General features: G+C 35.2%; 1 protein-coding gene across 1 annotated transcript; it reads right to left on the reverse strand.

Annotated features, from left to right (window-relative positions):
- Positions 1 to 257: 257 nt before the first annotated feature.
- Positions 258 to 2,498, reverse strand: LOC131068457 (3-ketoacyl-CoA synthase 11). Its single transcript, XM_058003643.2, has one exon. The coding sequence runs from the start codon at positions 2,101 to 2,103 to the stop codon at positions 475 to 477; it is 1,629 nt and encodes a 542-aa protein (XP_057859626.2). The 5' UTR covers positions 2,104 to 2,498; the 3' UTR covers positions 258 to 474.
- Positions 2,499 to 24,835: the final 22,337 nt, after the last annotated feature.

Below are 24,835 nucleotides of genomic sequence, written 5' to 3' on the forward strand. Positions count from 1 at the left end.
GTGTCGGTGATTTAAAAAGTCAACGTAGGTAACAAAAAAAAGGACAGCTAAATGAAAGGTTTTAATGGCGTTCACTAGATCAAAGAGTTTGAATTGAATGGAAAGTTAAAAATTTGGATAAAAAGATTAAGACAATCGGTAGCAAATATTTATGGGAAAAGCAAAATAGAAGATTTTAATGATATCGAGGAGAGACCAAACAAACAGTCTTAAAAACATATAGTGCCGTAGATGAGGCCAAATGAAATCGAACAGTCTGAAATGCGAAATAGAAGACTTTAATGAAGTTGATGAGACCAAACAAACAATTTAAGAAGCGAAATAGAAGTTTATATTATGGCATTGATGGGACCAAACAGTCCAAAACACCAGAAAAGGAAATAAAAGTGAAAGCAGATAACAGAGCGCAGAGCACAAAGCACAGAGCGCAGTAATGGTTATTAAGAAGGAGCGAGAAGAAAGGGATTCTTCACATCATGAGTACATGGGGACCTTAACCGGGTACCTGTCAATACAGTCGAACCAGGGATTTTCCATCGACTTAGCTGGTACAGGTCGAAGTGCCTTCCAAACAGCACTGTTGCATTTGAAACCAGACCCGAAAGCGATCTGCCAGAGCCGATCCCCTTTGCGCACTCGGCCCTTTGCCTCAGTATAAGCAAGCTCATACCAGAGAGAACTACTGGAAGTGTTACCCCACCGGTGGAGAGTCATCCTCGAAGGCTCCATATGCCAGTTAGAAAGCTCCAAGTTCTTCTGCAACTCATCCAGAACAGCCCGCCCACCGGCATGAATACAGAAATGCTCGAAAGCCAGCTTGAAGTCCGGAATATAAGGCTTGACTTTCTTCATCTGGAAAACCTTCCGGGCAATCAGAGTCCCCAGAAAAAGGAGCTGCTCAGAAAGGGGCAAAACCAGGGGACCCAGAGTCGTTATATTGGTTTTAAGCGCGTCCCCTGCGACGGCCATTAGTTCTCTGGCCAGAGAAACGCCGATGCTACCCGTGTCGTCCTCACGCTGGAAGACACAATTATAGCTCTTGTCGTCGGCACCCTTGTGGGTTCGGACCGTATGAACGAGCTCATACTTGGCATGACGGCGGTCCCTCCGTCTGTTACTCAGAAGAATGGCGGCTCCCCCCATGCGGAAGATGCAGTTACAGAGCAGCATGGATTTGTCATTGCCGAAGTACCAATTCAGAGTAATGTTCTCCATTGAAACAACGACCGCCAGGGAATTTGGATTCGCCTGGAGAAGATCCTTGGCGAGAGCAATTGAAATCATCCCGGCACTGCAACCCATTCCGCCCAAATTGAAGCTCTTGATGTTGCCCTTCATTTTGTAGTGATTCACAATCATGGCGGACAGAGAAGGGGTGGGATTGAACAGACTGCAATTCACAATGAGTATGTCGACATCCTTGGGCTTCACGCCCGTTTTCTGGAACAACTCATCTAGAGCCCCAAACATAACCGCCTCTGCCTCCAATCGGGCCTCCGCCATGCAGAGATTCGGCGGTTGGGACAGAACTCCGACCGGGAGGTAAGTCTCATCGCCCAATCCAGACCGCTCGGAAACCCGCTTCTGGAACTCGATCGTGCTCTCGGTGAACGCATTGGCGTGCTCTGTGCAGTCGAAAAACCGCTGCATAGTGCACTTTCGTTCATCGTCCGGCTTGTAGCAGGCGAAGTCCCGGAGGTAAACTGCCCTGGGTCGGGTCATGAAGTAGACGGTGACCACAAAGACGAACACGGCAGAACAGACCGTGACGCTCAGGAAATTGTACTGGAGCTGTTCCCACAGCCGCCAGATGTCCTCAACGCCCAATCTTCCCATCTCTGCTGCGGCCAGGAGCAGGAGAGGCGTAGAGAGCACATACATGGCGTGCTTCACGAGTTGCTGATAACCCAATTTGACATACTTGAGTTTCACAGATTGTAAGAAGTCCGGGAGCCTCTGGGTGATCTTTATCTGTATTGGGATGATTCCAGCTCCACTTCTGCCCGCCTTGACAGACTCCTTGGATCCTTTAATGGCAACTTCTGCAGTCAGCCGTTCCTGTTTCCCATCACCCATTTCAATTCTCTCTTTGCTTCCCTCCATTACAGAACCCCAAGACTCCAAAGCTCCAAATGTCTGTTATGCTCTGTTCTGCTCTGTGTCTGTTCTGCAAACCTGGTAGGATCAGTTTCTTGAGAACGGGTAATGGAGGGGGTGTTTATATAGAGGTGGGTAGCTGGGATCTTAACTACTGAGTTACACTAACTCTAACTATAATCCGGGTCGTGGCGAAATTTGTGACTTGGACAAGAAACTACTAAATCTGGATGGCTGGCTGGGCAGAAACTGTGGTGTGTCGGCGGTGTGAAGAGGGCGTTTATGAGGTGGGGAGTGTTAAATGTATAATGAGGTTGCTGATCCGCTGTGATCTACTTGGCGTGAACGTTATCCGGACAAAAGGTTTTAAATGAAAAAATTTCATCTTGTTTGCTTGTTGGACTCATCAAAGCAGGCCAACAACTTTCAGGCGAGGCTCGGGCAATCTCATTAAAGAAAACGTTGGTCATATAAATGAGGTAGATGTACAGTTGTTGAACTTAATTCCATCCATAACCCACAGCCGCCCTCCTCGTCAAACGGAAATAACCAGTCGAATGCATTTTTAAATTCCATGCATGAGAGAGAGAGATCTCCCAACGTGACAGCACCTTTTTACATTTCAACACTTCGCTTTTAATTTCCTTACAAGGCTTTAATAACAGTACACTCACGTCAGTCGAATAATTCAACGCTTCACGAGCCTCATCAAGATCAATTTATCAACAAACAAGAGGCGATAATCATATTTTATATCATATAATATAATTTGATTTTATTGTTCGACGTGAGAGTACAAGTTCATATTAATTCCTTTTCAATTAGGAGTCAAAGATTCTTCATCCTTCAAGGATTGAGGGGTACAATCTTGACCTCGTTCCTTATATAATACTGAGAGTCAAGGATTGAGGAGTGCAATCTTGAAGGCATCCTTTTTATCATACCTTAGACTCAAGGACCAAGGGTTCTGATCCTTACCTCATCTTATATATCATACCTCGAAGTCAATGATCGAGGGGTGCGATCCTGGCCTTATCCAATAAATGAACGGTTCACGAACCTCATCAAGATCAGTTTATACAAATAAGAATTCAGTTTATACAAATAAGAATTGATACGTAACTTCTCTCCTATTATTTTATATCATCTACAAGTTCTTTTGTTGTTTGATATCTATATTAATACCTCTAAACATCTTATATCCATTATATCCTACCTCGCAATCAAAGATTGAGGGGTGTGATCTCAAACTCATATCTGATATCATACCTTAGAGTCAAGGACCAAGGGCTCTGATCCTAACCTCATCCCTTATATCATATGTCAAAGTCAATGATCGAGGTGTGTGATCTGGACCTCATCCAGTAATTGGACAGTTCATGAACCTCATCAAAGAGCAATTTATACAAATAAGAATTGGCAGGTAGCTTCTCTCCTATTACATTTTATTATCATCTACATGTTCATTTTGTTGTTTGATATATCCTAACCAAGAGTTGATAGGTAGCTTCTCTCCTACTATAAATTATGTCATCTACAAGTTCATTTTGTTGTTCATTACAGGAGCATGAGTTTATAACTTCTCTCTCATATTATATATTGTATCAACTCCAAGTTCATTTTGTTGATCGTTATGGGAGCATGAGTTCATATTAATAATTCTTAGATTAACAATCAAGAATTGAGAGGTACAATCCTGACCTCATCCCTTATATCATACCTAATGGTTTGAATCTTGGTGGATGATATAATCAAGAAACATACCATCACCTTCACCAATTGTGTTCGATTGATTGAACTACAACCCTTTGGTTGTTAGTAATTTTTATTTAGTTAAGGAAGTACTTTTCAAAATAGAATTGCTGAATTATTGAATTAGTATATATAATTGTAAGTTTTTTTATATTCAAAAAAGATTTTCATTTAATTTTGAGTCTTTTTATGGATGGTATAATCAAGAAGCATATCATCACCCTCACCAATTATGCTCAACTGATTGAACAACCCCTTTGTTTGTTAGTAACTTTTGAAGTAAGGAAGTACTTTTAAAAATAGAATTGTTGAATTATATGTATATGTATATCTATATCTATATAGTTTTATGTATTCATTAAAGATTTCCATTTAATTTTGAGGCTTTTGTGGATTGTATGATCAAGAAACATACCATCACCCTCACCAATTATACTCAATTGATTGAAGTACAATCATTTGATTTTAATAATTGTTAAATTAAGGGAGTACTTTTTAAAATAGAATTGTTGAATTATAGATTTTATATATATATAATAGTAAGCTTTCTATATTCATAAAAGATTTTCTATTTAATTTTAAGGATTTTGTGGATGGTATAGTTAAGAAACACCATCACCTACACCAATTATGTTCGATTGATTGAACTACAACTCTTTGGTTGTTAATAATATTTAAAGGAATGAACTACTTCTCAAAATAGAATTGTTGAATTATTGAATTAGTATATATAATAGTAAGCTTTTTATATTCATAAAAGATTTTCATTTAATATTGACTCTTTTGTGGATGGTATAATCAAGAAACATATCATCACCCTCACCAACTATGCTCAACCAATTGAGGTACAACCCTTTGGTTGCAAGTATTTTTCAAAATAAAGAAGTATAATTTGTTTGATTTTGATTTTAAATCTAATTTGAAAATGATTTAATATATTCATGTGTTAATAAATGATATAATTTTATATAAAATTAACCTCTTTTCTTCATGTTTTTCTTATCCTCATAAATAGTTAAAGCAAAACATTGAAAATAAAATATTGATGGTCTTTAAAACAAAACATTGATAGTTGTTGAAACCATTACGTTTTGGTACAGTTGACTTTAAACATTTATTGAAAGCACTTTTTTCATTTTATTCATTAAAGTTTCAAGTAAGAAAATCACAAAAAATAAATTAAAGAAAAAAAATTACTATAAAAAATTGGGAGGTCCACTAATCTTAATTTCTAAACTATTTTCAAAAAATGAATTATATTGTCAAATATATATATATTTAATAAATAAAAATTTTGTCAACATAAACTAAACTAAAAACTATATATTTTATTAGTTTGTACAACATTTAAAATTTAAACTATTTGTCACATTTAAGTGCTTCAAGTTTAAAAAGTTGGACTTGTGTTGTCCATTTTTTTTATAAAAGAGTGGCACAATACTAAACTTCCATACTAATCAATATAGAATAATGTGTATATAAACAACTTAATTTGTTTCATGAACTTGTGTGCATATGCGAAAACTATTGAGTCAAATTGTTAATACAAATCTTTTTAAGTATGGTAAATCAATAATGGATCGTCACATCCTTCAAATTATCATAAGGTAAATAAATTATATTAATTTATAACATCTAAAATTTAAAATATTTATGTTACTTCCAAGTGCTTCAATTTAAAATGGGATTTGTGTTGTCCATTTCTTTTTTAAAAGAGTGACATAATAAACTTTTATTTATTTCATCCATTTAGGGTAATGTGTATCTAAACAATTTTACTTCTTTCATGGACTTGTGTGAATTTGTGAAAACCATTGAGCTAAATTTTCATTATAAAATATTTTAAAATATGGATTGAAATTAAATTATAATGGGTCATCATACCCCTCAAAGTATCAAAAGGCAAGAAAATTTTCAAAGGGTGGTTTTATATGAAGGAAAATGCCCATCAAGTGGCTAATGTGTCTACCTTTCCTTCATTTAAACCAAATAAACTTTTATGTTTATGTATATGTATATAATTTTATGTATTCATTAAAGATTTTCATTTAATTTTGAGCATTTTGTGGATGGTATAATCAAGAAACATGCCATCACCATCACCAATTATGCTCAACTGATCTAAGTACAACCATTTGATTGTTAATAATTTTTAAATTAAGGGAGTACTTTTCAAAATAGAATTGTTGAATTATTGATTTTTTATATATATAATAGTATAAGCCTTTTATGGATGGTATAATTAAGAAACACACCATCACCTACACCAATTATGCTCGATTGATTGAATTGCAACCCTTTGGTTGTTAATAATATTTAAAGGAATGAAGTACTTCTCAAAATAAAATTGTTGGATTATTGAATTAGTATATATAATAGTAAGCTTTCTATATTCATAAAAGATTTTTATTTAATTTTGAGTCTTTTGTGGATGGTATAATCAAGAAACATACCATCACCCTCACCAATTGAGCTACAACCCTTTGGTTGTAAGTATTTTTGAAAATAAAGAAGTACTTGTCAAAATAGAATTGTAGAACTAACATGAATTAGTATACATGACAGTACGTTTTGTATATTCATAATAAAATTTCTTTTTGTTTGAAGATTTGTATATTCGAACAAGATTCTTATTTGATTTTGATTTTAAATCAAATTTGAAAATGATTTAATATATTCATGTGTTAATAAATGATATAATTTTAAATAAAATTAACCTCTTTTCTTCATATTTTGCTTATCCTCATAAATAGTTAAAGCAAAACATTGAAAGTAAAATATTGATGGTCTTTAAAACAAAACATTGATGGTTGTTGAAACCATTATGTTTTAGTACACTTGACTTTAAACATTTATTGAAATCACTTTTTTCATTGCATTCATTAAAGTTTCAATTAAGAAAATTACAAAAAAAATTAAAGAAAAAAAATTACTATAAAAAATTGGGAGGTCCATTAACCTTACTTGTGTTGTCCATTTGTAGTGTCCCTCCCTAATCCATCTTTCCTTTGTGTGCATCGATAGACTATATTGTTATAGCTTAGACTATAATGTGATGTTTTTGATAGATGTTTATGGATTTACTCATGATTTGAATGCTTCATTATTGATGTTGGACATATTGTGCTTGCATTTGACATTATGATTACACGTGGATGATGCCATTTCTAGATTATTGTGATGATGGACTCATGTTTGATGATTTATATGTATTCGTGTTATATGTGTGATTCATGTTTGCATATAGCGATTGATGATATCATACTATGTATGTAGTGCCCCTCCCCGATTCATCTTTCCTTTTTCTGCATCGATAGACTATATTGGCATAACTTGGACTATTTTGTGATGCTATGATTGGGTGTTTATGGATTTATTTATGATTTGGATGTTTCTTTATTGGTGATAGACATATTATATTTGCACTTGACATTATGATTTTATGAGTATGATGATGGACTCTTATTTGATGATCTATATGTATTCATTTCATATGCATGGTTAATATTTGTTTATGGTGATTTGATGATATTTTATGATGTACTAACCCTATTTCATGATTATATTAGGTGTGATGATGTCTATGATGGCGCTTGATTTTCATGATTGACTTCTAAGTGTATTTGTGATAGAGACGATGTCATATCACTCATTGCGAGCATGATATGATGTTGTGATTCTCTTCACTTGCCTATTTAATTACATTATATGTTATTGTATATGTATTGGTGGTGACAGATTTGCAGGTACCAGACATCGACTCCATCTAGCTTCACAGGTCTGAGTGTGTCTTATCCCAACGACAAGTTGATCGGAGATGACATGAAAACCCATTCTGTACTCTAGGTTTAAGTTGATTACTCTTGTTAGCTCGGAGTCTTGGTGTGAGATGTTTTAGCATCTAGAGGTCTCTTGAGTTATCCTATGTTGGTTTGCTTTGAAGTGTTATGATTATTGGTTTAATTATTAATTAATTAATTAATTTATATATTTTAATAATGTTAAATTAAATTAATGATTTACATAGTTAATAAATTAAATAAAATAGTTGATATTAATTTTTAATAATAACTTAATGAGAGATTATTATTATTTTATCCTTTGGTTTTATATTTAATTTAATGATTTAATACCAAGGATTATTTATATTATTTATTTGTGGTTTTTATATTAATGTAGGTATTTGTTTTTTATATTAAAAGTAGCCAAAAAACAAGGGGGCTGACCCATTGGAACAACAAGGTAAACAATGGCGGAACCACTGTCAGGATAATAACAGCAGAGTTACAACCCTTTACCTCTATCAAAAACTATGATAATTCTACGTAAGTTTAGCAGATATAAAACGGTATTAAACAAAGTTTTAGACATATGCTACGCAGGGCAATAAGCATAAAAGTTCAAATAAAAACATAGACTAAAGCTATCTGCTTGCAGGCTGCTAGGAGTAGACAAAAAACTAGCCTTCCACAGCATAGAGACATATCATTTCTTTTTCCCCTAGCTCCTCTTAGGGGGGAGCTTTCTTTCCCATTCCTTTGTGAGGAATTTGAACATGGCCTTGTAGTCCTTGTTGTCCTTGTCGTTGCCTTTGGAAGAACTTTCCTGCATAAGGCACAGAGTGGTAGCCGAACAATGCATCACATTCAATGCAAATTTAGAAACATCATGCATTTTGGTTTCCACAGCCTCCAACCTGCTGGTGATATCCTGCACATTATCAGATAGGGCCTCCACTTTTTTCCCCAGCTCCACCAGGTTGTTGTCATCCTCCTCCTTTATGCTACTTGCCTCCTCCACAACCATCAATTTTTCCAACCCGAGAGTCGAGGAGGGGGAATTCGTTTGGGACTCAGGGCCAGTCTTCGGACTCTTAGAAATTGTGAGGCTTTCAGAGGCATGGGTGGAACTAATAGAGTGGGGGGTTGGGTTAGGGTGGAACAAAACCACATTATCATTTGGGCTTGAGTTCACAATGTCATGTGAGGAGGGATCTCTTAGAGGTTTTTCTGAGGGTTTAGAGGCCATTTTGCTTGAGCAGCAGGGGGTGTTGGCCTCATCAGTGATTTCCATGTCAAAATCAATCTCTTGGATTGTGACTTTATTGGGGGTTCTAACTGTTAGGCCCAATATGGAAAGCTAATGTACTAAGAGGGGAGGGGTGAATCAGTACTTCAAATCCTTTCTTCAACAATATCTTTACTGTTATGCATAAACCAAAAACTGCTGTAACATAACATAAAGCTAAAACAAATAAATAACAATCATACATGATTCACTCCATAACACATATATTTTGGTTACGCAGAAACTCTTGGTTAGAAAAATTGCAGTGGGGATGGCACCCACAACTTCACTACTGCAATAATAAAGGTTGCTCGGTTAGAGCTACATGTTTAGCTATTTCTGATAGCTTACCCTATTAGGAGTATCAAGATCGTTAGATCTACCTTGCTAAAGGATTTTACAACACTTGTTCTAAATGATGTACCTGGTTAAAGGCTTTACAATTTATAGACTTTGTTAGAGTCTTTTACCCTGTTAAAGGTTTCTCTTACAACTCAAAATATTACAATAAAATCTTTACAAATATCTGTAACTTTACATCTGAAATGTTATAGCAGATTCTATGTGCTCAAAATGAGATTACCTTGCTTATAGCATACCTCGGTAACCCATAAAGTAACTCGGTAAACCCTTATGTTTACTCTGTTCCTTGACTATTCTTTGAAATCCTTCTCAGTGACCTTTGTGTCTCTAACAGTCACAATACTCGGTGCTTCCTTATCTATTGCACATGTCTTTCTTCATATATCTCTATGATCCTTAATTCATGATGTATAAATAGATCTCTTACTTTGGTGATCTTTTCATTGCATCGATCTTACAAACATGGTTTATCAAATGAATAACCATACAAAATATTTCATTGGATAGATGACCTCAAGATCATACAAAATCTTTAAGTGCAATTTCCAATGTGATAACGATTCTTTGTTCCTCGATCTTGTAACACGTTTCCCATGTGTGTCTAGGTTCAATGAATCTGGTAACACGTTTCACTCGGTGTGTGTTCACTCTATATATCATTTGTTGCTCGGTAGACATAGAGTGTTACTCAATAGACAACTCGGTGTATACTAGGCTTTGTGACTACTTTCTTCTATAACTGACTGCTCTGTGCTTACCAATTGAATATTTTGGTAGTAGTAACCAACTAGAGTATATAGAATGACTTTGGACATAAAACTAATGGCAACTTAGTAAGTAGTAACAATCTCCCCTTTTGACATTAGTTGAGATGTTTGACAAAACTTCTTTCAAAGTCATAACTCAAAAATCTATATACTTACAAAATTTGACTAATTAGATAGTATATACATTTGCCAATAAAATAGTATATTCAGATATACTCCCCTTATCAATATACTGTACAAAACTCTAATTATGCATGCACTGTGATCAATATTCTGTATTAACTGCTCGGTTCACTGCTTGGTATACTCCCCCTGTATGCTACACTCCCCCTTTGATACTTTGATACTATACTCCCCCTTTTTTACAAACATCAAAACTTAGTTACCATTCAGTGGAGGCAACTGGTCAAAAATGGATTTGTACTTTGTCATTGCATTGGTAAGAGCGGCAGAGAGGGCATCCTTAACACTATCCATGAGTGAATTCTGAGTTGTAATGTCAGCTAACAGTGAAATTAGTCCATCTAAGGTGCTTCCGTCTGGTTGAGTGGATAGGGAGGTGGCCTTGTTGATCTGATCTTGGACAGAGGACAAGTGTGGAATGAATAAGGTTTGAAGAGTCATAATGTCCATTCTTATTTTGTGCTCTTCATTCCTAAGTTCCAATTATTGAGCCATGAGCTTTTGTAACTTTGTATAGAAATGCTGAATAGAATTTGGCTTAGTGGTCAACTTATTTGAGAGATCGGTGATCTCTTTCTCAATCACTTCTATTTTATTTTTGATATCTTTAATGAATAAAGAAAATGTACAGAGTTTCTGAAATAAATAAAGAATGTGCTTGAGTTGAGGGGACAACTCAACAATAAATTTGACAAGTTTTGCTTTGCCAATAGCAATAGCTTTTTGTACCTCTTCAATCATTTTTGCAGTGAGCTCTTTGTCCTTTAACTTGCTCAAATATTCAGATGTGTCTACTCCAAATGTCTTGATCTAATTGAGGAGTTCATCCAGTTGAATATGGATGGCTGCATCTTTTGACATTGTAGCTTTAGGTAGCATATCTATTAATAGTGCTTTCACCTTCTGAAGTACTTTGTTTTTCTTTTGAATAGCCATTTGTTTTTCCTGTTATGCTTTGGCTTTGCATAGTTCACCGAATTCAATGAGTGCTTACCCTTTTAATTTGGATATGTCTACATTTGGCAACACTATTGGTTTTGATAAATCTAATTTGAAACTATGCTTTTTCATTTTCTTTTCTTTAGCTTTCACTGGTTGAACTAACACAATGGCTTGGGAGGCTTGTTGACCCTCGGTAGGTTGCTCGGTAGAGGCAACACTTTTGTCAATTTCTTGAACCTCTATTGTAGCCTTCGATGAATCCTTGCTCGGGATCTCAGTTGTAACATTTTCAGTGCTAGAAGGAGCTTGAGAAGTCTCTTCCCCAGTGGCCTGAGAAGTAGCTTCTCCTTCTGTAGACTTGTGACCCTCTGTTCCTTGTTCAGTATCTTGAGGGGCCTCGGTTGAAACAGGCTGAGTGACCGGAGGATAGGGCTGAACTTGTCCAAAACTGACTCACTGGATACCAGTTTGGCATATGCATTCCCTTCTATCATTTCCTGTTCTTGTGCCTCAGTGTCCATGATATCCTCATTAATTTGTATAGTGTTAGCAGGGTCTTGCTCGGTGATATCAGGATCTTGCTCGGTGACATCAACTATTTCAACTTCAACTTGCTCACCAGCATTCTTGATTTGAAAGATTTCCTGCCATTTTTCTTTGGTCTCATTCTCTACATCCAAATAAAGGCCATTCATCAATTGCAAGGCTCTTTGCTTGACTAGGAAGTTTGTGTGGTAGTTTTTCAGATGTTCATTGATCTCATCTACCGACATGTCTGGAAAGAGATGTACCAGACTTCTTTCTCTCATCTTCTTTTCCGAGCCCATGGCATATTTCCACCTGTTATCAATATGCGAATACAATTCTTTTGGAAGAGAATTAGTTACTTCCAATGGGACCAATCAGAATTTCAGAAGAGTGTAGATTATGGCTTCTTTAATTTGTCTCTTTTCTACATCAGATCTGGAGTCATATTTTACATATTTGAGTGCTCCAAATCCACCATATTGCTTCAGATTAGCACAAAAGTTATCAACACTATGTACTTCTTCCTTTTTACTCTTGACAATCTAAAAGTTACTTTTGTCTTCAGATTCGGTGTCACTGGACTCTTTAGTCAAAATGAGTCTTCGAGTAGATTTCTTATAAGTTTTTGTTACCTTTGGTGCGGCAACATTCTTTGGTTTCTTACTCGATGATGTTGCAGATGATCTTGTGTTTGGGTGCTTTACTAAAGGAGTCGGTGATACCTTTGATGTATCCTGTTTCTTCCTTTTCAAAACTTTCCCTTTAGGCAACTCGGTGCTCAATGTAATAGCTGCCTCTTGGGCTTCAGATTCCTCCTTAGTGATGACTATAGTGCCCTTGATAGGTGTGGAGGAAGAACCTTCTCCAAATTTGTCCGTTAATGCCTTGATCATTTTTGTTGCCTTCCTTGTAGCCTTGGGTACTACAATGCTCATCTTAACTTTCTCTTTAACTTCTTCATAGGTTCCATACCTGATTTCTATAGAATGCCTTGGAAGTGTAAGAAAAGCATCTATTTGCTGTTGTGTGATGTCAAAATCAATCTCATAACCCATAGGTGGCAAAGATTGAGTTCTCGGTTCCACAACATTAACATAGCAGTAGTCGGTGTCTACTTCAAAGCATATATCATCCTTGTATTTCTCTACTAACTGGGGTGGAATTCTATACTTGTTATGCATCTTTTCCCGAAACTTGCTAAAGTAATCATCCATAATATCATTGAAGTTATCACCTAGCCATTTGATGAAGTCATTGATTTGATGGGTGATTGGTCGGTGTAGCTCCCAAACTACATTACCGACTGATGGAAAGAATTTCTCAAAATAGAAAAACTTGCATACCAAAAGTGATCCAAACTTCAGTGTGTTAGCTGAGTTGTCCTTCTTCGGCTTCCTTATGGTGTTTAGATTCTCAAATAGGTTTTTCAACAATACTTCGCATAGATCAATTTTCATTCCTTTCTTCACAATTTTATATGCTAAATCGATTGCTACACAGGGTACACTGTTTTCCTTTGCTGATTGAAAGAAATAATAACCTATTACTCTAATGGCAAACTTCAGCTCCGCATCTGTAACATTGTTCAGTTTCAGTCCTCTGTAATCATATTCAACTCCGATTAAGTGATCAATTCCTTTTGTGATATCATCTTTTGAGCTCGGGCATGATCAAAAATAGGGTAACCGGTGATCAAATGAATGATTTCCTTGGTGATTTTGAATGGTTGCTCCTCTAACCACATGAAATCATCATGAACTCTAATCAGAACAAACTTGACCCACTGGGGTTTGAAGACTCGCGGGTAGGTTAGGGCTTCAGTCAATCCCTTGATTTTAATGTGTTCATACTTGCTATCCAATTTCCCATCGGTACACAATTCATCATATGTGTCCTTGATTTCAACATGACCTAGTTCCTCGACATGACACTTAGTGAAGAATCTGACATCCTCAACTAGTAAAACCCTATCTAGAATGAGTGAAAATGCAGTTTTATCATCTGGTTCAGATGCTACTTTGGGAGTTAGAGAGTATTTCAGTGAGGGCTTTTCAATGTTCTCAACAACAATGGGCTTCTGGATCTTAGGTGCCATTTCAAATTTCGGATAATCACTTAACAAAAGATCCTTAGGGTTTGAAAACTTTTAAACAACAGACGCTTTCCACTTGACAAATGTAAAACAAATATTCACAACTGATATGATCGGTAAACTAGCTTGACAATGCGTTGTGATTGATGTAAATACCTGGAATTTCGCTTCAGAGGAGGTTTGATCGCCTTTGAATCGCTTTGCTCTACTCTCTTGAAAACTTGGTAAGTGTAAAATGACTGTGCAAAAGCTTTAAGTACACAATATACCTTATCGGGCTTCATGCAGTTAGGTCAGAAAATATTAAATGCACTCAGTACCACTTCCTTTTTATGCTTTTACCGAGTAGCCAGACTTCCTGTATTTACCGACTAGACAGGCTTCCAAAAGACTTGATAAAATTTCAGATCTCCTAATGCATCTTTATTTATGCAGATTTTGAATTAAGTACATGACAAAATAGGAACTGTTAAGATTTAACCTTGAGAGAATGCAGTCCCTTCATACCTTTACTGATTAATTTGGAATAGGTTCACCTAACTCAGTAGATAAGGTGCTTTCTTCATTTGACACAATTTCCTTCTTTTTCCAAATCATCTGCAATTTGCCTTTTATTTCCTCAGTGTCTCCTCTAGGTTGATCTCTGCAATATCTAGCCAAGTGTCCAACTTTGTGACAATGAAAACATGGCATACCAGGATTTCTCCATGATCTTCGGTTGTTCATTCCAAACCTTATAAAGTAGTTGGCACTTATATGTCCATATCTTCCACAACATTCACACCATATCCTTGTATTGTAATCCCATGGTATTGTAGAATATTGTCGGTTAGGATCTGTGTGTGTTCAGTAGCCTCTAGTATTTGCTCGATGTGCAGACCACATATAGTTCTTTTGCTTAAACCAACACTTCTCGGTACTATGTCCATATCTATTGCAGTTTTTACAAAATCCTTTGAATTTTGCCTTCTGATAATTGCTAGCAGACTTTGTCCTACATTGGTTAGATGTGTGATCATATTTATTGCAATTGTAACAATAACCATTAGACCTTGTGACATTCGGTTGCTTACCTTTTCTGATTTGGCACATGTTGGCAGTTGCTAGCCAAGAGGCTCATTTTTCTATATGGATGTTGTTGTAATCTTCCATGTTTTATGAGAGTATGTGTGGAATTTTTTGGCTGCTTTAAGTATTGTTTTCATGTATTTATGTTGGTAGAGCCTCTTGTGATTTATTATTGAGCCATATTAGGAGGAATGGGCTTCCTTGTGATGATCGGGGTCACGAGAGATAGGCTTGCATGAGGTTCCTTGTAAGGATGCATGAAGTCTAGACCACCAGGGCACATTGGAGTTTTCCATGATTTGTAAACAACTGGTAACATTGAAAATGAATTAATGGGGATGAGTATTTATAACTCATTTAAACAAGATAATGAATAGTTTTGGAGCCTCGTGGCTTAGTCCTAGGGAGGATGTTTTAGGATAAGCATGAGAAGGCCGTGAAGATGGTAAGCTAATCTCCCTTGGTTTCTCATAGGTTGAGATGGCTCCACATGTCTATCAGGTTAGTGCCTTGTGTTATTATGTTGTGAGGATGGCATGTGATGACACTCCACTCCTACATGTGCTTCCCCTTTATGATTTATGATTATGCTTATTGGATGCATTTATGACTTGATGAGTTTTACGCCTCTAGGAGTTTATTCTTGTGGCTCTGTGTGAGTTATTGCTTGAGAGTCCTTGTTGGTTAGTCTCTCTGGTTTTGAGTGTCAGCCTAGATGCAAAGTGTGTGTTGGGACCTTGTGTCATCTCCTAGCACAGGGGGTGGTTCCACATGGTCAGGTGGTTGGTGCTTTTAAACCATTGGGATGTTCCTATCTTTGGATTCTTCTTGCATGGATGAGGATGCTTTTTTAGATAGTTCTTGGATAATAAGTGCAAAAACAATATAAATGATGATGTGATTTATGTAATGAAATTCTTATGTAATGGTTGTAAAAGAAATCATGTTTATGAGAAATGACTATGTTGTTCTAGTTGTAGTGATAACTTTGGTTACGGTAGTTGATTACAATGATGAACCTTGAGTGGTATTGTAACTCATTTATATTAAATGAAATGGGTGCATGAGATGTGGATAAGTATTGTGGTTTGGAATTAAATGATGCATTTTGTATTCTTGATGAGCCATGATAAAAGGAAATAGTGTAAATGTCATGATAATGGTAATAGCCTAGAAATGGTGTCTTTAACTAATGCTTTAAGTAGAAGAAATGTTAGGCCTTGGTAGGATGTATGAGTACGAGTAATATTGGAAGATATCTAAGGACATGTTTATGTTTGGTGACTAAAGAATTTGAAATTATAGTATCATACTTTGTAAACAGTGATCTAATGGTAGGATTGAAATCTTATAATGTTGGGGATGTAGTTGAATGTTCCTTATGAAAATATTTTATGGATGATCTTAAGAAATGAATTACTAATCTTATTAATGGTAATTACTAATAAGTGTATGGGTAGGCGGTAAAATGAATGCTTGTCTTTTAGGAAAGGATTATGATGAATCATGTGTTATGGTTGAAGATTATATCTCCATTTGGTGGATGCTATTAATTGTTATGGATTTAGGATAATGTAACTTAGTTGCATTGAGATGAATTCATGTGGTTACTTAATTTGTAATAAGATGTTGTTGATTTATTGATATAGTGTAAGAGATCTTATGAGTATCAGATGAGATATGGAGTTAAATGTTTAGGAAGACTTTGTGAGTATTGCCTTATGTACTTTAAGAATCATGATGAAGTAATAAGAATGCTAGGAGCATAGAATCATAGATGATTATGTGGAAGTTAATCATAAATGAAAATTATGTTAATGCAATGTAAGGGCTAATCTTGGTATGTGAATGGTGATGTTAATAGTCGAAGGTTGGTTAATGGTATTAGGAACATTTGGACTTGGTGTATAAAATGAACCTAAGAGAAAAAGGGAAGTAGTTATGCATTGAAAGATAGAATCTCATATTAAATGAAAGATTAAGTAGATTGCATATCATGAGTGTTAGGTATTTCTATGATGCACCTATGTGTGTATAATGATTAAGATTATGAGGTATTGATCTAGATGAAAGTAAATGTTTATTTCTTATGTAGGTAGATTAAGTAATTGCATTTGAGTTACCCTAGGGAGTTAGTAGTAATGATTTATTGTATTTCGCTTACGTAATTGTTTGAATAGCTTGAGTGAATTATTCTATGTTCATAACACTTGAATGTTGTTGTGTGCTCGATGCTTGCTTAAGTGATGTTATGTGTTGTATTGTTAAAAAAAAATTAAATTAGTGTGTATTTAGCTACATTTATCTGGGGTATTTTGGCAGGCATTACATTACAACTGCCTCAAAGAGGCCAAAGGAGACTCAAACTGATAATGCAAGAGATATAAACTAAGATCCAAGTAAATTACAAGTACCAAGTAGGCCAAAAAAGACCAATTTTGAAAGTACAATATCCACTCAACATATTTGCAAACTGATAACAGATTATGAAAGTAGACAAAAATATATGTACTTTGAAAAAAATAGCAGCTGAAAAGGAGGTCGTATGATCCCAAATGAAGCCTTTGAAGTTGCAAAATTGAGGATTGGACAGGTATTGCTGAAAGAATCTTACAATTCTAAAAAACCTATACACCAAAATCCAAAAATAACCACACCACTACGGAGAGAATGAAAAATTAGCCCAAATAATAAAAATTGCTCCCAAAAAGGTGCAAAATTGAGCAAGTTATGGGCCTCCAAAGTTGACCCAAAAAAAAAACTGCTCAATGGAGAGGAGTCTAAAATTTTCAAAAAAGGTGTTGATGCAGGCTGACGTCAACAATTCACTATGTTAAATTTGATGGTCGTATTATTGTCAAAATGACCATTGCACCCCCTGGTTGATCGTACGGGAAATGCTGACATGGTAGAATTTGATTGGTTGTCGTATTGTACAGAATTGGACGTGGCAAATACGGTCTAGTGACTGTACAGATGAGTCAACCTGCTGACTGGGCAAGGTCTGCATGGGTGACGGGGTCCCACGTGGTAGAGGCGTCCCAGCAGGAAGGTTGCAGTGGCGGCTCAACTGGAAAGCGGGGGTCACCGATGGTCAGGAGGTAGTCACTATGTCGGAGGGTCACTGGAAGTGATGACCGGGTGAGTTGCGGGGCCGGAGAGGCTACACGGCATTCGACGGTGGAGCTCGAATGAGTTGCGGTATGTCGTCCGCGGCTGGTCGACATGGTCACAGCATGGGTTGGTCAATGATTGGGGAACGGAAGAAGACGCTACCTGGGTAGTACAGTTGGCAGAACCTGCAATCACAGGTTGTACAGTACGAGTCGGGGTGGGCTAATGGCTCTCCTGACTATAATAAAAAAAAAAAATTCAATACAATATTTTTTTTTCAAAAAACTGCGACAATTTTTTTTAAATAAATCAAAGAAAAAAAAATTCTTCACAGAAAAAAAATATTTATGCAAATCCGTACCGTACCACCCGAATTGGATAAAAAATTCCTCCAACACACAAAATTCAACTTTCACCAAAATAGGTCAAGTTTATACTTGATTTTTATGGAAACGGCCTCCTAGACGCAATGGAGAGGTCCAAAACACTTTAGGATGCCTCCAAAATGTGTAGTACCTCAAATCCAAAATTAGAAGCCTTCCAAGATGTCTCCCAAAACCAATCAATGAAGCCCCAATGGCTCTGATACCATGTGAGATTTTGCCAAGATCAAGAGCACAATGAAAAGAACACAAAAGAGAGACAAAAGTTTGACAAGAACAAACTGTATTCTCATCAATATGCAAAAAGTGATAAACTGGATTAACCAATACAATGAATATGGGTTTGCTTATATAGGCAAGGCCAAATGGATATATGAGCACACAATCATGATATGTGGCTCAATGAAAAACAAGGGTAGGTAAGAAAAAGTAGGGGTAGGTAGGAGAAATAATATAATATTACACAAGAGGTGGATCACCCACCGAATGTGGAATGTAATAACAAGATAAGACCACAAAAGGTGGAATGTCTCCTACAAGCATCATCCCTATGTGCACACTTCCTTAAGTGTCTCATATCCAAACAACGATGAGATGCATTATCCTAAGTTAACTTAAGTAAAGTGTAATTATATCCTATAAGAATAAATAATTACACCAACAATCACCAACACAAGTACAACAACATATACAATAACATATATCATGAAATAGGAAGACAAGTGAAGGGGAATCACAATGTCATATCGTGCTCATGATCGGATGGTATGACAATGTCCCTATCACAACCATAGTAGAAGACACTCACAATCAACAAGCACTATCATAATCATCATCATATCATGAAATAGGGTTAGTACATAGTATGATACCATCAATCGTTATATGCAAACATGAATCACACATATAACGCGAATACATATAAATCATCAAACATGGGTCCATAATCATAATAATCTAGAAATGTCACCATCCACATGTAATCATAATGTCAAATGCAAGCACAATATGTCCAACATCAATAATGAAGCATTCAAATCATGAATAAATCCATAAACATCTATCAAAAACATCACATTATAGTCTCGGCTATAACAATATAGTCTATTGTTATTATTTAATTAACTTATTAACCCATCATATCCTTTGGTGAGAATAATAAAATATTATTTAACCAATAGAATAATAGGGTAGGTAGCGAGAATATATTTATTAATCCAAAAGTGTAAAAAGAGAAATAATGATAATATTATAAGTAACCATTGATAAAAAAACCATGGGCACAATATATTATAAAATCCCATTAAGAAAATAACCAAAGGATATACACAAATACCCACATTAATATAAAAACCACAAATAAATAATATAAATAATCGAGTGGGTGCAAGAAGTTGGGTTCCAATTACGCGGAAATCTGCAAGCAAAAAATTTTGCCGCTAGAAAGGAGTGCCTATTTTTTAAGAAACGGGCACCCGTTTAGCTTCGGAGCCCCGACCCATAAAAATAAAACAGGTGCACATTTTGAAAAACAGGCGCCAGTTTAGGATCGGAACATCGTAGAGAAAAAACAGGTGCACGATTTTTAGAAATGGGCACACGTTTCTAAAAACGAGCACCCGTTTCTAAAAACAGGCACACGTTTCTTAAAGTACTATAAATTTCAAAACGGGTGCCCTTTTTTTTAATTTTAAATAACGGGCACCCATTTCATAAAAGATGGACCAGGAAACACACATATGCCTCGGTTTTGGCTTTGGTTTAGGTTTGGTGGGACCAAGCCTATGCTTGGACCTCCAAAATAATGGCTAAGGCATTGGAATACCAGATTTCTGACTTGCCGTAATTTTTTGAAGGTCTTCCTGATCGTATTTTTTGATGAAACAAAAACCCATTAGAGTTCTCAATTTACTAATTTCAAAAATGTAAATTTCATAGTGATATAATTATTTTTACTATTTTTGCATTATTTATTAATCAAAAGTGGTACCTAAATGTAAAATAGTGAGGTTTAGTAAAACTTTAATAACTTTTTTGTTTTTTGGTTTTTTTGAAAATAAATTATAGGACATCAATCTACATACAATTCTTTTGAAGATTTTAAAAAAAAAAAAAAATATGAATTTTTCATCAAATTATGGTGGTCGTACACTAGATGTTTTGAAAATGTATTTTATAGTCAATTAAAAATTAATTAAAAAAATATATTTAATATAAAAATAAGAAAAAATATTCTCATCAATATTTGGTGTATTAGGTATCTTTTCCCAGAAGGATTTGCAAAGATTCTTTTATTTACGTCAAAATATGGTGGTCGTACACGTGTGGTACGGTCCTGAAACAGACATTTTAAAAAAGTGGTTTTTGAATATGCCTACTAAAAAACAATTTCTACCATGTGGGTATTGAAATAAATTACATATTTAAAAATTAGACTCCGAGCACTACATTTTCTATTACTAAAGCTTTTTCAGATTCAAACTCTAAGTGCCTCAAATTTTGACATCAATCGACAGAAAAATTGAAAAATAGAGAAAACACTTCCACTTTTTGCCCAAAAGTGGGACTCAACTTCTTGCACCCACCCAATCCTTGGTATTAAATCATTAAATTAAATATAAAACCAAAGGATAAAATTATAATAATCTCTCATTAAGTTATTATTAAATATTAATATCAATTATTTTATTTTATTTATTAACTATGTAAATCATTAATTTAATATAACATTATGAAACTACATAAATCAATTAATTAACTAATAATTAAACCAATAATCATAACACTTCAAAGAAAACCAACATAGGATAACTCAAGAGACCTCTAGACGCTAAAATATCTCACACCAAGACTCCAAGCTGACAAGGGTAATAAACTTAAACCTAGAGTATAGAATGGGCTTTCATGTCATCTCTGATCAACTTGCCGTTGGGATAAGACACGCTCGGACCTGTGAAGCCAGGTGGAGTCGATGTCTAGTACCTACAAACCTGTCACCACCAATACATATACAATAGCATATAACGTAATTAAACAAGCAAGTGAAGAGAATCACAACATCATATCATGCTCGCAATGAGTGATATGACATCGTCTCTATCACGAATACACTTAGAAGATAGTCATGACAGTCAAGCACCATCATAGACATCATTGTACCCAATATAATCATAAAATATCATCAAATCACCATAAACAAATATTAACCATGCACATGAAATGAGTACATATAGATCATCAAATAAGAGTCCATCATCATACTCATAAAATCATAATGTCAAGTGCAAATATAATATGTCTATCACCAATAAAGAAACATCAAAATCATAAATAAATCCATAAAAACCCAATCATAGCATCACAAAATAGTCCACGCTATGCCAATATAGTCTATCGATGCACAAAAAGGAAAGTCGAATCGGGGAGGGGCACTACATCCTACACCCTTGGGCTCGACTTACTCCTAGAAGTCGCAAAAGTTAGGTTGAAAACATACACACATTAATCTAAAACTTATTAAACATAGACAAATTAAAATCTTTCCTTTAACACAATTACAAACAATATACCTAATCTTTCTCTTTTAAGGATCCATCAATTAAGGATCCATCAATCAATAAATCTTCTTAATTTTAACATTTCCTAGCTCAAAGCAAGATAATGATAACAAAATTTTCCTTACTATGCTCCAATTATACAAGGTGAATTCATTTCACAAGAGATAAAACAAGTCACTATACTCCTTCTAATTACACTAAGCATGCTAGGTCATTAAAATATTTTCAAGAAAACTTCATTTAATCCACATTTGCAAGACAAAATTATGATTTATATCACCGAGTTAGCATCTATAAACATGAATCACAATAATTCAAACCATTAAAGCATGTCAACACTCCTTTAACATCTAGCTACATGCAATTAAGACAAATATACATTTATGCAACATTTTACACATAGGTACTCATTCAAGATTGAAAATCTACAGTTCATTTATGTTTAACTATTGAAAATTTCTTAAATCCAAACGTACTTCTATCTGATATTTCATAAAATCCAAAAATTTGCTATTACCTTTCACTTATTAACATATCCATCTACTCTATTAATGTTATCATTATTTAATTATTTTCTAAGTCTAGTGCTTTTCTCTATGGTGTCCTCCCTTGCACACACTATTAGACATTCGATGTGAACATGATAGAGACTACACTTAACACAACACAAGGGCCCACAATACTCATCATTCAAAATGACCACTAGAGACAATTGTTGGTTTCCAAAACCATAGATTGGAAATCCTAGAGCTTTTCCAAATCTCCTAGTGATTTCTCAATCAGCCTTGGCCAACGAACAGGAATGGTCAAAGACCAAAATCCTCTACACTTTAGGCTCCACTAGACCTAGGTGGGTATACCTTAATCTCCAAAGCACAAAGAGACTTCTTTATAGTGAATTTAAACTTATCAATTTAGCTATTTGCAAGAATGGCAAAATGTTTCCTGCAACTATGCATTAATCTATGCTTTTAACTTGCTTTAATCTGAAAAATTGAATGTAATTAATAGTTAATGAATGCTTATACAAGAATGTTGTTGGAACTTTGAGTAATTATGAAAAAACAATACTGATAGAAATAAGAAGTATGTTTCCCTGATGAGGACCTTATGCACACCAAACTTGTTCACAAAAAACTAACAATAGAGCAGTGCCTTATCTGACAATTTATATGTTACTTAGTGGACGAATATTTGCAATCAACTTTGGAGAAAGTTTGAAAAACTTACAAATATGCAAGACTATCAATGCAATGGTTTCATTATGTGTTGCAAGAATAACAAAAACAATTATGTTTCCTACACAATAGCATGTGATGGCACAATGCAGCAAATCTTAATTAGATTTATCCAAAGAACTTGATTCATCAACACCATGTAACATAAAATGATCTGAAGATAAATATAGCAAATCTTATATATTAATTTTGGAATAAAAAGGTATACAAAAGCTACAGACTCCCAAGTACTTCATGATATACTTGCTTGGACAGAATGACTTTTCATTTATACATAACTATTTTACATAACACTACTAGTCCCAATAGACAATCTGAAAGATAAGAGTTTTTCTTATTGTGTACCCCCTCTTGTATACAAAAATGAATCCCTATACATAGGTGACTCAAAAGAAACAAATGAAAGGACACACTCTTTCATTAGTACAGAATAAAACTGATAAAAACCTAACTAATAACTCCCTAACTACTACAACAACAAACAATATTACAAAACACATTACAATTGACACAAGTTAACTTTGGCCATCCAGGACCAAGCCACATTTCTGAACATGCTGAAGGTAGGCCTCATCCTTGTAAGTGTTGGAGTTGAAGATGATATCCCGCACTGCCATCTCTATAGTCACAAAGTTTTCCAACTGGTCCATTGTCTCTGCCATGTCCAAGGTGTCAGCTCGTGCAATACCCAAGGAATGATTAAGTAATGATTGACATTCTATAATCCATACATTATCGTCCTTAATATGCCTTGTTTCATCCATCACCTTTGGAATACCGTGCTACACAATTTCCTGACAATCATCATATTCAACCTTCAAGGCTGCATCAAACTTCTCATGTTTTTTAATCAGTCTCTAGATTTTTTCAATAATTGCACTGTCTGTCTGGCTAGCCTTCTTATCCTACATGAGCATATGGAATCTATCAAAAAGTCTATTATATGACAAATTGTTATCCATATTATTCTGGTAAACTGTCTAGAAGTCTTCAAGAACTCCATTTAACTTTTCATATCTCCTTGACAGTAAGACACATGTTGTGTTTGCCCTTATATTCTACATTCTCTCTTTCAACTTCTTGTTTTCTTTATGTAATTCCTCGCACCTCTTCTTCAATTTTCATTCATCTGCTATTTGGGGTATAGGCTGACCTCTACTTCTCAAGAGTTCCTCATACGATGACTTGTATTTCCCTATTTCTCTTGCCAGCATCTTCATCTATGCCTTATTTAATTTGGAAATATCAATTCCCATATCCATTGTGACCATGGGATCCACTTCACCAACCTTTAACTTCATCATGTGACCGAAGGCCTTGTCAACATCTATAATCTTAGGCCTCTTATTCAAAGGATAGAGGGCCCACAAAATCATAGCCTCATCATCTAGATCATATCTTGATCCAATAAAAATACCATTTATGCCCTGAATGTCTAACTTGAAATCCTTCTTATCTTAATACATTAGGTTATCAAAAATAAAGGATGCACTAAGGTCCTATCCTGGAAAGAGAATGATTCCTTCCTCTACAAGAAGTTGTGTTCCCCTTTGAGGGGTCATGCCTTCTAACTCTGAATTAATCTCCGCCTTTAGCTTTCTAAGAATCTCTGCCTCATTTTCTAATGTCTTAAATGATACAAGAAGGACTTAAACTCCTTCGAGCTAATAAATTCATCATCTGA

This window comes from Cryptomeria japonica, chromosome 11, assembly GCF_030272615.1.
Source record: "Cryptomeria japonica chromosome 11, Sugi_1.0, whole genome shotgun sequence".
Taxonomy (NCBI): Eukaryota; Viridiplantae; Streptophyta; class Pinopsida; order Cupressales; family Cupressaceae; genus Cryptomeria; species Cryptomeria japonica.